This window comes from Clavelina lepadiformis, chromosome 6 (genome assembly GCF_947623445.1).
Source record: "Clavelina lepadiformis chromosome 6, kaClaLepa1.1, whole genome shotgun sequence".
Taxonomy (NCBI): domain Eukaryota; kingdom Metazoa; phylum Chordata; class Ascidiacea; order Aplousobranchia; family Clavelinidae; genus Clavelina; species Clavelina lepadiformis.
In genome coordinates this window covers 4,183,299-4,198,075 of record NC_135245.1, presented here as the reverse complement: position 1 = coordinate 4,198,075, position 14,777 = coordinate 4,183,299, and the positions used below count along the sequence as shown (strand labels likewise).

General features: G+C 36.1%; 1 protein-coding gene and 1 long non-coding RNA gene across 2 annotated transcripts; one reads left to right on the top strand and one right to left on the bottom strand.

Annotated features, from left to right (window-relative positions):
• Nucleotides 1-8,449: 8,449 nt before the first annotated feature.
• LOC143463103 (uncharacterized) lies at nucleotides 8,450-9,435 on the top strand. The gene is made up of 3 exons (XR_013118251.1): nucleotides 8,450-8,545; nucleotides 8,637-8,788; nucleotides 8,854-9,435. It is a non-coding gene; the product is annotated as an uncharacterized LOC143463103 (long non-coding RNA).
• A 1,704-nt stretch (nucleotides 9,436-11,139) lies between these two features.
• On the bottom strand, nucleotides 11,140-14,457 carry LOC143462916 (EGF-like repeat and discoidin I-like domain-containing protein 3). The gene is made up of 9 exons (XM_076961232.1): nucleotides 14,149-14,457; nucleotides 13,785-13,850; nucleotides 13,311-13,421; nucleotides 12,971-13,165; nucleotides 12,767-12,880; nucleotides 12,527-12,646; nucleotides 12,173-12,313; nucleotides 11,752-11,921; nucleotides 11,140-11,447 (listed from the first exon to the last, which is right to left on the bottom strand). The coding sequence occupies exons 1-9, from the start codon at nucleotides 14,414-14,416 to the stop codon at nucleotides 11,304-11,306; spliced, it is 1,329 nt and encodes a 442-aa protein (XP_076817347.1). The 5' UTR covers nucleotides 14,417-14,457; the 3' UTR covers nucleotides 11,140-11,303.
• Nucleotides 14,458-14,777: the final 320 nt, after the last annotated feature.

The window sequence follows — 14,777 nt, the reverse complement described above, 5'->3', positions numbered from 1 at the left end:
CTGTTTGCATTACGAGATTCTTTTATTACTGCAGGCTACAGTCACTGTATTTCGGTGGATTGTGTGCACTTGTATGATTTTGCTAGAGACAAAATACCACATGAGATTTGTAATTGGGCGTTTATTGTCTTAATATCTTTAACATGTAGGCTACCCCTTAAGGCAGGGGTTCCCAACCTTTTTATGTTCTCGTACCACTTAGCCACCACGGATTGTCAACACGTACCACTATTTTCAAAACAACTAATTTGATCCAGTATTCGCACAGCAGCATTGTATTAATAACAATGACAGCAGGGAGCAAGATCGACAAAAGTAGCTTACTGAGTGCAGAGAATTTAGTACGGAAAGAAATAAAAGTGTTGTTCGCATATTTTAGCAACTCAAAATTAAATTGTTATACTACTATTCTGTATATCGCATGCAACGGAGAGCTGCTCGCGTACCACCTGAAAAGCTCCCGCGTACCACTAGTGGTACGCGTACCACCGGTTGGGAACCCCTGCCTTAAGGGGTCGCATAGAAATTCGTTTCTATAATGAGGTCGCAGAACCAAAAGGTTTGAGAAGTCTTGGCCTAAGGGGGTGAATAACTCTACTACCATTTTTCAGCGCCTTATGCGAATAATGGCGTGGAGGGGAACAGCGTCTTAACTAATTTCGATGACATAATTGTGTATGGTTGTACGTTTGAAGAACACCTGGATAGGCTGAATTAATTCTGGAACGGTTTAAAGTTGCGCGCTTCACTCTTAAGCCTACGAAATGTGCGTTGTTTTACTTCAAGGTTCACATTTTTTGATCACGTGGTGTCCCAATAGGGCATAAAATGCGATCCAGACAAGGCTCGCGTTGAAATGGAGTGGCCAATTCCGCTGTCCGTCATAAACGTTAGACGTTTTGTTGGATTGACTTCTTACTATAGAAAATTCATTCAAGACTTTATGCACTAATTGCAGCATCTCTACATAAACTTACTGATATAGGAAAAACGTGTTTCTGGACCGGCGAGTGTCAGAACGTGTTTTAATAAGCTCACTGTTTCAAGCTACTCCGATTTTAATAAAGCTTTTATTTTCGACACCGATGCTTCAGTGTCGCCGTTGGTTGAATCTTATCTCAGGAAGTTGATGGCGGCGAACAAATGTTTGCTTATGACAATCGATCATTAAAGGCGAACGGAACTATTCTACGACCAGAAATGAATTGTTGGCGATTGTTTATGCTTCAAAGCTTTTCCGCTGCTATTTGCTTGGAAACAAACTTTTTAATAATGCTTAAACGGTCACGTGATTTAAAACATCATGCCAAGACCAAAACAACACTAATTTACGGAAAGAGGAAACCGAGTAAGGCGATACTAATTTACGGAAAGTGAGAAATTACGAAATATTTTTTCTATGTTTGTACAAATTGAATTCTCAAATATACGAGCTATTATTTAGCTTAACTTGTTAAACATGGAAATGTTTTGTTGCAATATGGTTGCAACTTTCTAAAATCTTCAGAAAAAAATTTTGTCTTCCCAACCAAACCTAAAGCCACCGCTGCAGTGAGGTCAATGCGCACACACAGGAGGAAATTTGATATCATTAATTTATCAAGCTTAATTTCTCTAACATTCTGCAGACAAGGTTTCTCAAGACATGTTAATTTTAAGAGTACTGCGTTTTCCCAATTTTATGTCCTTTAAATTTTGTCAATTTGTTTACGCTTTAGCCGCGTGGCCCATTCCTTGATAACTTTGTTACAGATTCAGAAGTTACAAAACAACTCAACTCCCTTAATATTGTCCTGGACATATGCAGCTATATACACACAACCACTTAAATCTAACGTTTGCACTGCATGCTCACATAACACAATATCATGAGCTAGCATGTTTATTATTTGTATGTTAATTGTTCCATACAGAAAAAATTTGCTCGTGATTAATTCGAATTATGAGATGGAAAAATAATTTACATGGTAAATAGAGGAAAGGTTTCTTTAACAGGTATAGTATTCTACTCGTAGAGATGCGGAATAATCATTCCAGGTTTGTACAAGGATTCGGAAATATCTTGCCGTCACTGGAACCGGAAAATTGTTTCTAACGACGCTATTGTAGTCCCGGTTACCTTGAAAAATCTGCAGGAAAATGCTCACTAATAAATTTAACTGGATAAAATTGATACGTACAAAAGTTTGCAAAACATCAACTTGGAATTCTTATATAATACTTTTAAGACGCTAATGGTTGAAATTGCTACCGTAGTTTCAATGAACGATTCAGAAATGCTGGATTGCTTCTGTTCCATTGCCGTAACAATTTATAAACACTAACAATTAACTTAGTTATTCATGTGTGTTTACGTAATTTAGTTTTTGCTGCGGTCAACTCTCTGAAACAATTATTTAGCAACCACAAGAATGAACTTACCAAATCTTGTCCTTGATTGTTTTGTATAATCTGCAAATCGTTCTCGGTGAAGCCATGCGCTATTTTGTAACTTGTCGTCCAAAATGAACCATATGAATGACCTTGAGTTGCAACAGCGACGACAGTGGTAGATGATTTTAAATCCACTTGAAGCCAGTCATCGCGCTGAGCTAACAAACAAGTAAGAAAACTATAAAGAAAAATGTGGGTAAATCATTTTCCTCGTATATATGTCGAATTAAAGTAAAAGATTTTTAATAAAAACGTATAAAATGCATAAATGTCTAAGCAAAATTTTCGAACAATATTTAATATATTTCTGTGTTCGGAAACAAAATTATTGAAACAACATTTGGTAACTGCGGCAGTTTGTCAAGTCACAATGAAAACTTCATCTAGTTGCTCATTTACGTGGATGTGGTGACAGCCAACTTTCTATTTGTCTCAATCGAGCTTTATGTGGTAGGTAACCGCTATATGACCGTGAGGCGGTAATATCGTTATTTCCTACTCTGCCGTCCTCTATACCAACAGCTCGTACACAATCACTTGCTGAAATTACAAAAATGAGTTAAGCATGAGTTAAATAAAGGTATAATCTAAATGGTTGTAAAAATCAATGTAAATATAATAGTTCTGACTAAATAATTTTGAAAAAGCATATCCGACTAGCGCATAATAAAAAATCTTAAGTTTGAATTTTTTTAAAACGAAAATCACCGAACCCATATCTCGGCTTTTATTTATTTGAAGGAAATTTACAAACCGATAAATGTCTCGCAGTTTTTTCCATGATATCCAGCGAGACATCGGCAGTTGTAGTTCATACCTTCTTCCCACACGCAAATTCCTTTTTGACCGCATGGAGATAGATCACACGGATTATCTACAAACACTTTCTATTATGAGTGATTCGAGTTGATTGAGCTCACCATTACGTCATAATCACAATATTCTTTGAATTTATTGCAATAATCGCCGAGTTTGTTTCAAGAAAGTTCACTTTGAACTGAACAAACGCTTCCTTCGTATCCTTCATCACATTCACAAATCGTTCGGCCGATTTGATTTATGCAAGTTCCTCTTCCAGAGCATGAGTCGGGATTACAATCATCAACTGAAAATTTTAACAAGTTTAGAAAAAAACAGATGCAAAATTTAGACTTGTTGTTTGTAAAAAAAAATATTTAAAGTCAGTTAAAAGACCTACCCACGCACACTGGAGTATCTTTTGTCCATTGTTTATTTTGCTGACAAGTTGCAACTAGAAAATTATTCACTTCATACGCCACCACGTGTCTATCGTTGCATCTGTATGTAATGTTTTCCTTATAAGGAACCAGCTGACCACTTTCTCCAGAGACCGTTCCGTTGTTGGGCGCCTACGGCACCACGCACTGGATTCCTGCGCAAAATAATGCAATTTTTTATAAATCAAGCTATACAAATAAATTGGAAACATTTTTTACCACCATTGCGTCGTCACCAAAAGTATCACTAAAGTCAATTCAAATAAATTTTTTTATATTATTATTGCAAAAACGTTTTACTTATGGAGCAGTCATTTCCCTCATATCCGTCAGTGCAGTTGCATATATACGAGTTTCCATCGTTAATACAAGTTCCTCCATTTTTACATGGCATGTGGTCGCATTGATCGACTAAACATATTTCCATTATATATTTAAACTTGGTAATAAAAACGATAAAAAGTCACAAATGATATCATGGCAGGAAATAAGCCATGATACAGAGAGGAATATAGGTGATGCTCTTTTAAATTGTTTCAAATTTCAAAAAGTATTTTAACACTAAATCAGCTCTTTAAGCGTTAAAACAAAATGGCGACTTTTAATGAATAAATTGGAAAGAGTAAAGTGTGATTAATTAAATTCCAACCCTTAAAAAGTACTCTTGTCACTTAGCTACAATAATATATCTAAAAGAAATGTAAAAGAAAGTTACGACAGTAATAATATATTTTTATAAATAAACTTATTATATTTAAAGTAAGACCAACCTTTTAGAGCGTAATGATGCAATGCAATCAAACTTTCGAGCTTTGCGGTTAAATTTTTTAGGAAAACTAATGAGATAAAACACAAGTCATTTTATATAGTTTTTTAATTTTTGAAAGTTGTTTGAAAAGATTTTAAACATGATCTTATACAGGTTGAACGATTCAAAATCCGAAGCCTAAACATTTGCATTTCCAATAACAAGAAATGACGATTTTCCATTCGATATATAGACACTAATTGGCTTTGAATTTATCACAAACAAGGTTATTTCTTGGGCTGTCATCAAAATAACCTTGCAGTTGAAGTTATTCGGTTTAAATACTTCAGTTATTATTTAATAAATATGAAATTCAATTTTTCGAACTTTCCATGTATTTGAGCAATTTCGCTCGGATCACAAGCACAAATTCCGGGAAGTCCCCTGGGTCCTTGAGCTCCCTGGGGTCCAACTGGCCCAATTCCTCCAGCTTTTCCAGGTAATCCTCTTTGAGTCCTTAACGTTTCCATATCTGGTAACGTGTCTTGCTGGGTCGGTGATAATCGTATGGGCACACACGCTTCTCTATCCAAGCTCATAACTCCTTTCCACGAGGAACACGTTATCAACAATATCCACAAAATACGTGGAGAAATCATTTTAAATTTTGCGACAAACTCTCGATGCTTCAAATCTGAGAATAAACACTTAATGAAAGTCGGTTGAGTTTCTCAACCTATTTGCTGAAAACATTTTCTATGTACAATAGTTTTGGGGCTACTGTATTTAAAGGTCCCCTTCAGTGATGAATACATTCTTTTGTGTATTTTGTGCAACCAAAGGTAAAAACCTTGTCAAAATTAGAAACCTCGTCTTTTAACCTTGCAGCACATCCATCGATATACGCATTAAACCTGCATTGCAAAAACATGCTTCGTTGTCTTAATATATTTCAAGGCGCTCGATAACACAATTTATACCACAAGCATGCAAGAACTGAAAATTGTGGAAATCCTTTTTCTCACAACGCCCAAAACCTTTTTCTTTTTTCTTTTCATTTTTTCGTTCATTTCCAGCACCCATTCCGTGAGCCGCAAAGCTCACGAAAAGAAATCACATATAAACTATAGAAAAGTCTTGTCACAATAAGTTTTTTAGCCCACGTGGTGTAGTCAGCTCAAATGTTTTGTCAAGTGTCGCTTTAAGGTTCATGCAATATTGCAGAACATTATATTAAAAATTGAGCAAATTTTTCAGGTGTAAATTTACCTAATTTTAACACGAATAAGTCAATTTAAATTCAAAATGTTTGATCAAATAGTTGTCTCTGGTATTTAACTATTTTTGTTAAGTTTTTCCAAAACATTGCTGAAAACAATTTACTCGAAAACACAAGGTGGTTGACAATGACGCCAGTAGTTGAAAGAAATACGTCACAGAAGAAGTTGTAAGTTGGAAATATTTGTTTCTGACCTGACCAACAACATCGTTGAAATATGAAATCGTGGAACCAAATCTTTTCACGTGAGAATTATTAAGTACTTGGTGTTAAATTTAAACTGCAGACTATGCAAAGTCGAAACCCTGACATCCTCTGTCACCAGATAAACCAAACAGGAATGCTGACCAAAGTCATCACACGTTAATGAAATGCTGAGTTACACGCAGTAGGCAGTGAGTAATGTTTTAATCGTTTTGCATGTTTTGTGTTTGCGTCACGTATAGCGTATATTCTGTACCAGCGATGTAATGACGGTTTAATTATAGACTATTATATTCTTATTTTACAAATACAAATTGTATTTGCGAAATAAACATAGAAGAAAGTTCTATTTTGCAAAGAATTTTGTCATGATGGCTGCTTTTTAAAGTTTGAATTCCGCTGTTGAAAGAAGTTTCACCTATCCAAATGAACAAAAACAAACTGTGTGTTTTGGTAATAATTTTTGTCGGAAACTTAAAAAAAAAGTGAAATGTCAATAACACCAAAATATAATAAATATATGGGAACTCACTCACAAAGCAGCTTGCTGGCATATCGACAGTTCTGAAAACTTTTCATAATTGGTGCACTTCTTATGACAAAAACTCGAGACAAAATAAGTTTCAACAAAACAATAAAGTTCAAATTACATAGAAATGTGGAAGTTGTTTGCCTGACGTTGCCATTTTAAATGTGGTCAACAAGTTTGTTTTGAATTAAATGTTGTTTTTGTAATGAAGTTTCCCAGAAAGCTCACTGCCACGTACAAACCATAAACGCATTTACAAACTTAAATTGAGGTAACATTGGCGCCATGTAGTAGCAGAAATGCTTAATAAAGGAAACTATTTCTTGAATATTGACAATTTAAATAAGGGCAAGCACATTTTTGTAACCCAAAATCTTGGAATCAAACCTAAATTATTTCCTGAAAAATTTCAAATATTTCGTTACAATGCTGATGAACTACCTTAACCCAGATGCAAAATAAAAACCTGCAAAGTTTCACATTTGACATTGCAGCAGTGGTTGTTTTTTTTGAAGGCCCTTTGTCTAGAGTCTAGACCGTATCTTAACTAGAGCTTTAACTAATGCCGCATAAACCAATCTGTGTCGTATTTCACTTGTAATTTCATGCTCAAAATAAAATGTTGTGCGCCCGTCAGTGACATGAGTAAAATAAATTAACCGGTCAACATGGTCAGTAACCTTGATACGCAAACAAACCAATGAGAAAACACGTCAATAAAATTCCAATTTTAAATGTCTATGTTGAACTGTGCACGCAACTTCCGCCACAACGTAAACTGTACGTCACTGGATACACCTACGCTGATTTAAATTTCTGAGTCAATTTTTAAAGCCCACGGTTTGCAAATTGTCAATCATTGGCTTTCCTTGGAGGCATGACTACGGCGAAGTGCTCTCATAGTTACAGTAGGCTACTTTGCACCCACCATTAGTTTCTACAAAGTAATAATTATTATCATTGTAAAGATTTTATTGGGTCACATTTAGCCTATGTGTACTGCATTATGTGCATCGTAAATGACACAACCATTACTAAATAATATTTTCACAAAGTTTTCAAATAATAACTGCAATCATCATTACTTGGACATGAGCTTTACTTTATCTGCTTTCTCTGCTAGCTCACACTGGAAATATTTGCACTGGCCATAGACATCATAATTCATTTATGTGATGTAAATGCTAACGTGCTGTAACAAGGCTTGTTTGTTGGTTCTGGTTTTTCAGTAGCTCAGTATGTTTGTAAACGTCCGATTTATCGATTGCAAAGTACAAAAAATATTTTGTCTTGTTAAATATGTTTTAATCATCAAAATTAATGAATTCTATTTTTAATTGAACTAATCAAAATTTGGTCAACCATTATGATCAAACATTCTCGAGTAAGTGAATTAAGATTAAGAGAAAGGCTGTTGGATAATTTTTTGCCCTTGGGGTAGCGCTTCGGTAGTTAAGCGAAAATCGATGAAAGTTATAATTTGTTCAGTGTCGATTTGTAAAAATTTGGCATCTTTAGACCTCATCATTAGAAAGCGGTTTGTGACTAACACACTGACTTAACAACTCATAGAGGTATGATTACAGCATAAAAAAGATGATCCATATGTCGATTGCTGCCCATCAGTTGACTTTTGAGTCTGTCGTCATGCTCAAATGGGTGCTCACTTCTGCCACATACGATTTTAACAGTGTGTCACAAGTTAATTACAGGGAAAGTCTTGATTACTTGCCGTAAAAGCAACATACTTCATTGCAACAGCAAAACTAAAGTAATTGCCTAGTACAGTTGTGGCAAAATATTGTATTTGTTTTTATTATTTGTGTTTTCTTTCTCTCAAATTTTGGTTGTTTCTGGTATTTTTACGTTTTTTTCGTACACAGATTTCCTTTATGCACGTTATCGTTATTTTGAAGATTTTTCTTTAATTTGCCGCTTAACGTTTCGATACAATTGTCCACATAACTGCTATAGGCGTCTTTTCCTGATTGGTGGCCTGCAGGCATCGTTGTGTAATTGGATTTTCCTTTGATGCAGACCATTGTTCGAGAAGGCAATCCAGACGTACGGGCAAAGAGTGAGAACCTTCGTCAATCATCGCTTTTACAGTACAAGTACGTTAGAGACTCTTACATTGTTTAATGGACGAGTTGTACATTATAATCCAATTTCAAGCCGCTTTTAATTTGCTCGCTTGGTTTGTAGTTGAACGTGTAAGCTGTAGGAAAGTATCTGGCAGACAAATTCTGTAACAAATTGGCGAGCGCTCCAGGATTAATCACAATTTCAAGGATTACCAGTTTGCTGACGTGAAATGGTCTCTGACTTATTGATGACACCGCCTTGCTTCAATCCAGGTAATAATCTGGTCAAATTTTGAAAGTTTTTAAATCTTATTGTGTTATTGTTCATGCTTCCGAAGATGTTAAAAGGCATTTGCTCTTGAATGCCATGAATCACGATTTGAAGTGGAAGATTCGAAGTGAGGATAAATATATCTACGTGGTTTCGTTTGAAACCTTAGTCGAAAGGGCCACCGAAGCCAGCAACAGCGAAAAATTTGCCACAAGCTGCTATGTCCAGCGTGTCGAACAGCTACAAGACGATTCGCCGGAATTTGTTATGCGGTGAAAGCGCTCGGTAACAGATGTTACCCTTAAGACGACGACATCCTCCTGAGGAACAAAGTACAGCACTTGTTACTGAACAAGTGTTAGAGAGACCGGCGATTGGCCTCCAGCATACCAGCAACGCTCAGGTATGAACGTGATTTTATGGCCACGGCCTACACAGTTTTCAGCACAAACTCCAATGTTTCAGTGGGGCTGGAGTCGACTCAAACTTGTTCAGCGCTGCCCTCATCCCAGGACGTTTCTGCCGTTTTAAGCAAAGTAAAGTATGGAGCGAGAGACGAAAGCGTATAAAGAACGCCACAATGAAACAGCTTCAGAACTAAAAGGTGAGATAAACCAACGAACAGATCGATGCAACTAATGTTTAAGGATTTTTCGGATAAAGATGATGGTCGGTGCCTATCTACCGACACCGTCCGGCGCCGTCATAAATGTTTTGTATGAGGTTGGGTAAAGCATCTTGTTAAGGGGTGTCCGCGATGTCGTAACAACAATTTTGATTCGTTTGTTTACAGCAGTCACGATATCCGAAGGGAACACAAACCGGTGGAAGGTTCGACAGAAATTTCTTCGATAACTGAAAATGTAATTATTGCGGGACAGAACGCGAGTGCAGATTTGCACCGTTTTTTGACGTAATTTTTCGAGATAAAGTAATATGTGCCTTAGTAGATACTGGTGCCTGCGTGTTTCTCATCAAGACATCGTTTTGGGATGGTTTGAGCTTTGTTGTAAAAGTACCCATGTCAGAATCACCAGAAGAAACGAAATTTGTCCGAGCTGACGGCAGCGACTTTGTCATTGTGGGTAAATGTAAAGTCTGGTTCACACTTGGGTCTTTAACATTTAATGTTGATTATTTTTATACTTTAATGCTTTTATTATTATACTTTTATGAGCATGTCTATAGGCGAAGCAGAAGTTTCTCTGCTAAATCGGCGTCTCGTCCCGAAATGCAACGAGATCTTTGTGACAGCGATCGTAGACGTTTTGCCTTTTTCCGAGATCAGCGAAGTTAAACTCAACAGTTACGTCCATAGAAAATACCTTTTATCCTTTTCAGCCTAGTTAGAGCGGAATAATGAATTTTGGGTTAACTATCGAATTTTAACGGCTAGTTGTATTGTGACTTCTTTGGATACACGTGTTCCAGTGTTGCTGGCAAACTTTAGTGATGACAGCGTTATAATTCCCAATGGTACGCGAGTAGCCACCGTTTTCCTGATCTCTGTAATAAGTAACAAGACTTACAGTAGTTGTACTTACAGTAGTTACAGATTTACATTAACGTGTGACTTTCCTGAACTGTAGCATTAACGATAGTCTCGACGAGTTGGCGGGCTGTAAAGACTTTTCTGCTTGAAGTCAAGAGTGTTGGCAGATACCAATGAATAAGACCCATCGCGCAAGGTTACGGCCTTCACAAGCCATGTCGGGCGTTTTGAATTCAATTTATTGCCTACGACAGAGCTTCTCAAACTGTGGGTTGCGACCCCGTTTGGGGTCACAAAATGTAATTTTGGGGTCGTGAAACAAATTTAATTTTTATAAGTTGAATTGTTTTTTTTTTAATTTTTTATTCGCTTTGCTGTTTCCATTACGAAATTCTTTTATTACTGCAGGCTACAGTCATTGTACTTCGGTGGATTGTGTGCACTTGTATGATTTTGCCAGAGACAAAATACCACCTGAGATTTGTAATTGGGCGTTTATTGTTTTAATATCTTTAACATGTAGGCAAGGGATCGCATAGAAATTTTGTTTCTATAATGAGGTCGCAGAACCAAAGGGCTTGAGAAGTCTTGTCCTAAACGGTTGAATAACTCTACTACCAGTTTTCAGCGCCTTATGCGAATAATGGCGTGGAGGGGATCGGCTTCTTAACTAATTTCGATGACATAATTGTGCTTTTCCCAATTTTATGTCCTTTAAAGATTTTTCAATTTTCTATGCTTTAGCCGCATGGACCAATCCCTGATAACTTTGTCACAAATTCTGACATATGCAGCTATATACTCACAACCACTTCAATCGAACGTTTGCACTGCATGCTCACATAACACAATATCAAGAGCTATCATGTTTAGTATGTGTATGTTAATTGTTCCGTACAGTAGAAACTTTGCTCGTGAATAATATAAATTATGAGATTGCAAACAAATTTACACGGTACATAGAGAAAAGATTCAATAGCAAATGACAAATATTCAACGAAAAGTATTGCAGAAATTCTTAACCGTTAACAAGTATAGTATTCTACACGAAGGGCTGCGTATCTAGGGTCTCTCCATGTTTGTACAAGGAGTCGGAAATATCTCGCGGTCACTGGAGCCGGAAAATTGTTTCTAACGAGGCTATTGTAGTCCCGGTTGCCTTGAAAAATCTGCAAGAGAATGCTGACTAATAATTTCAAAAATTTAATTGGATAAAATATATAAGCACAAAAGTTTGCAATACATCAACCTAGAATGCTTATATAGTAGGCCTACTTAAAACGCTAATAGTTAAAATTGCTACCAAAGTTTCAATAAACGATCCAGAGACGCTGGATTGCTTCTGTTCCATTCGCGTAACATTTCATGAACACTAACAGTTAACTTAGTTATGCATGGGTGCTTACGTAATTTAGTTTTTGTTGCGATCAACTCTCTGAAACAATCATTTAGCAACCACAAGAATGAACTTACCAAATCTTGTCCTTGGTTGTTTTGTATAATCTGCAAATCGTTCTCGGTGAAGCCGTGCGCTATTTTGTAACTTATTGTCCAATATGAACCACCTGAAAAACCTTGAGTTGCAACAGCGACGACAGTGGTAGATGTTTTTAAATCCACTTGAAGCCAGTCATCGCGCCGAGCTAACAAAGAAGTAAGAAAACTATAAAGAAAAATGTGGGCAAATCATTCTCCTCGTATATATGTCGAATTAAAGTAAAAGATTTTCAATAAAAACGTATAAAATGCATAAATGTCAAAGCAAAATTTTCGAACAATATTTAATATATTTCTGTGTTCAGAAAAAACATTATTCAAAATTATTAAAACAAGATTTGGTAACTGCGGCAGTTTGTCAAGTCACAATGAAAACTTCATCTAGTTGCTCATTTACGTCGACGTTGTGACAGCCAACCTCCAGTTTGTCTCAATCGGGCTTTATGCGGTGGGTAACTGCTAACTGACCGTGAGGCGGTAATGTCGTTATTTGCTACTCTGCCGTCCTCCATACCAACAGCTCGTACACAATCACTTGCTGAAATTACAAAAATGAGTTAAACATGAGTTAAATAAAGATATAATCTCAATGGTTGTAAAAATCAATATAAATATATAGTGCTTACTAAATAATTTTGAAAAAGCATATCCGACTTGCGCATAATAAATAATCTTAAATTTGAATTTTTTTAAAACGAAAATCACCGAACCCATATATCGGTTTTTATTTATTTGAAGGAAATTTACAAACCGATATTTATCTCGCAGGTTTTCCCATGATATCCAGCGAGACATCGGCAGGTGTAGTTCATACCTTCTTCTCTCACGCAAACTCCTTTTTGACCGCAGGGAGATAGATCACAGGGATTATCTACAAACACTTTCTATTATTATGAGTGATTCGAGTTGATTGAGCTCACCATTACGTCATAATCACAATTTTCTTTGAATTTATGGCAATAATCGCCGATTTTGATTTAAGAAAGTTCACTTTGAACTGAACAATCGCTTCCTTCGTATCCTTCATCACATTCACAAATTGTTCGGCCGATTTGATTGATGCAAGTTCCTCTTCCAGAGCATGAGTCGGGATTACAATCATCAACTGAAAATTTTAACAAGTTTAATAAAAACAGATGCAAAATTTAGACTTGTTGTTTATAAAAAAATATTTAAAGTCTGTTAATAGACCTACCCACGCACACTGGAGTATCTTTTGTCCATTGTTTAGTTTCCTGACAAGTTGCAACTAGACAATTATTCACTTGATACGCCACCACGTGTCTATCGTTGCATCTGTATGTAATGTTTTCCTTATAAGGAACCAGCTGACCACTTTCTCGAGAGATCGTTCCGTTGTTGGGCGCCGACGGCACCACGCACTGGATTCCTGCGCAAAATAATGCAATTTTTTATAAATCAAGCTATACAAATAAATTGGAAACATTTTTTACCACCAATGCGTTGTCACCAAAAGTATTACAAAAATCGATTCAAATAAACTTGTTTATGTTATTATTGCGAAAACTATTCACTTATGGAGCAGTCATGTCCCTCATATCCATCAGTGCAGTTGCATATATACGAGTTTCCATCGTTGATACAAGTTCCTCCATTTTTACATGGCATGTGGTCGCATTGATCGACTAAATATGTTTCCATTATATATTTTAACTTGTTCGTAAAAACGATAAAAAGCCACAAATGATATCATGGCAGGAAATAAACCATAATACAGTGAGGAATATAGGTGATGCTCTTTTAAATTGTTTCAAATTTCAAAGAGTGTGTGAACACTTAATCAACTCTTTAAGCGTTAAAACAAAAAGGCGACGTTTAATGAATAAATTGGAAAGACCAAAGTGTGGTTATAGGATACGAATAAATTCCAACCCTTAAAAAATACTCTTGTCTCTTAGCTATAATAATACGTCTAAAAGAAATGTAAAAGAAACTTACGACAGTAATAAAATGTTTTTATAAAATATTACATTTAAAGTACGACCAACCTTTTAGAGCGTAATGATGCAATGCAATCAAACTTTCGAGCTTTGCGGTTATATTTCCCAGGAAAACTAAGAAGATAAAACACAAGTCCTTTTATATAGTTTTTTAATATTTGAAAATGGTTTGAAAAGATTTTAAACATGATCTTATATAGTTTGAACGAGTCAAAATCCGAAGACTACAAACATTTGCATTTCCCATAACAAGAAATGACGATTTTCCATTCGATTAACATATAGACACTAATTTATCACAAATAAGGTTATTTCTTGGGCTGTCATCAATATAACCGTGCAGTTGAAGTTATTCGGTTTAGATACTTCAGTTATTGTTTAATAAATATGAAATTCAATTTTTCGATATTACCATGTATTTGAGCAATTTCACTCGGATCACAAGCACAAGTCCCGGGTAGTCCCCTGGGTCCTTGAGCTCCCTGGGGTCCAACTGGCCCAAATCCTCCAGCTTTTCCAGGTAATCCTCTTTGAATTCTTAACGTTTCCACATCTGGTAACGAATCCTGCCGGCTCGGTGATAATCGTATTGGCATACACGCTTCTCTATCCAAGGTCATCACTCCTTTCCACGAGAAATACGTCATCAGCAATATCCACAAAATACGTGGAGAAATCATTTTAAATTTTGCAACAAACTCTTAATGCTTCAAATCTGAGACTAAAATCTTATAGTCAGTCGGTTTAATTTCTCAACTTATTTGCTGAAAACATTTTCTACGTGCACTAGTTTTGGTGCTACTGTATTTAGAGGTCCCATTCAGTGATGAATACATTCTTTTGCATATTTTGTGCAACTAAAAGTAAAATCCTTGTCATAATTTGAAAACCTCATACTCTAACCTTGCAGCACCTCCATCAATCTTCGCTTTAAACCTGCATTGCTGAAGTATGCTACGTTGTCTTTATGTGCTTCAAAGCGCTCACAAATACAATTTACACCACAAGCATGCATGAACTGAAAATTGTGGAAATTCTTTT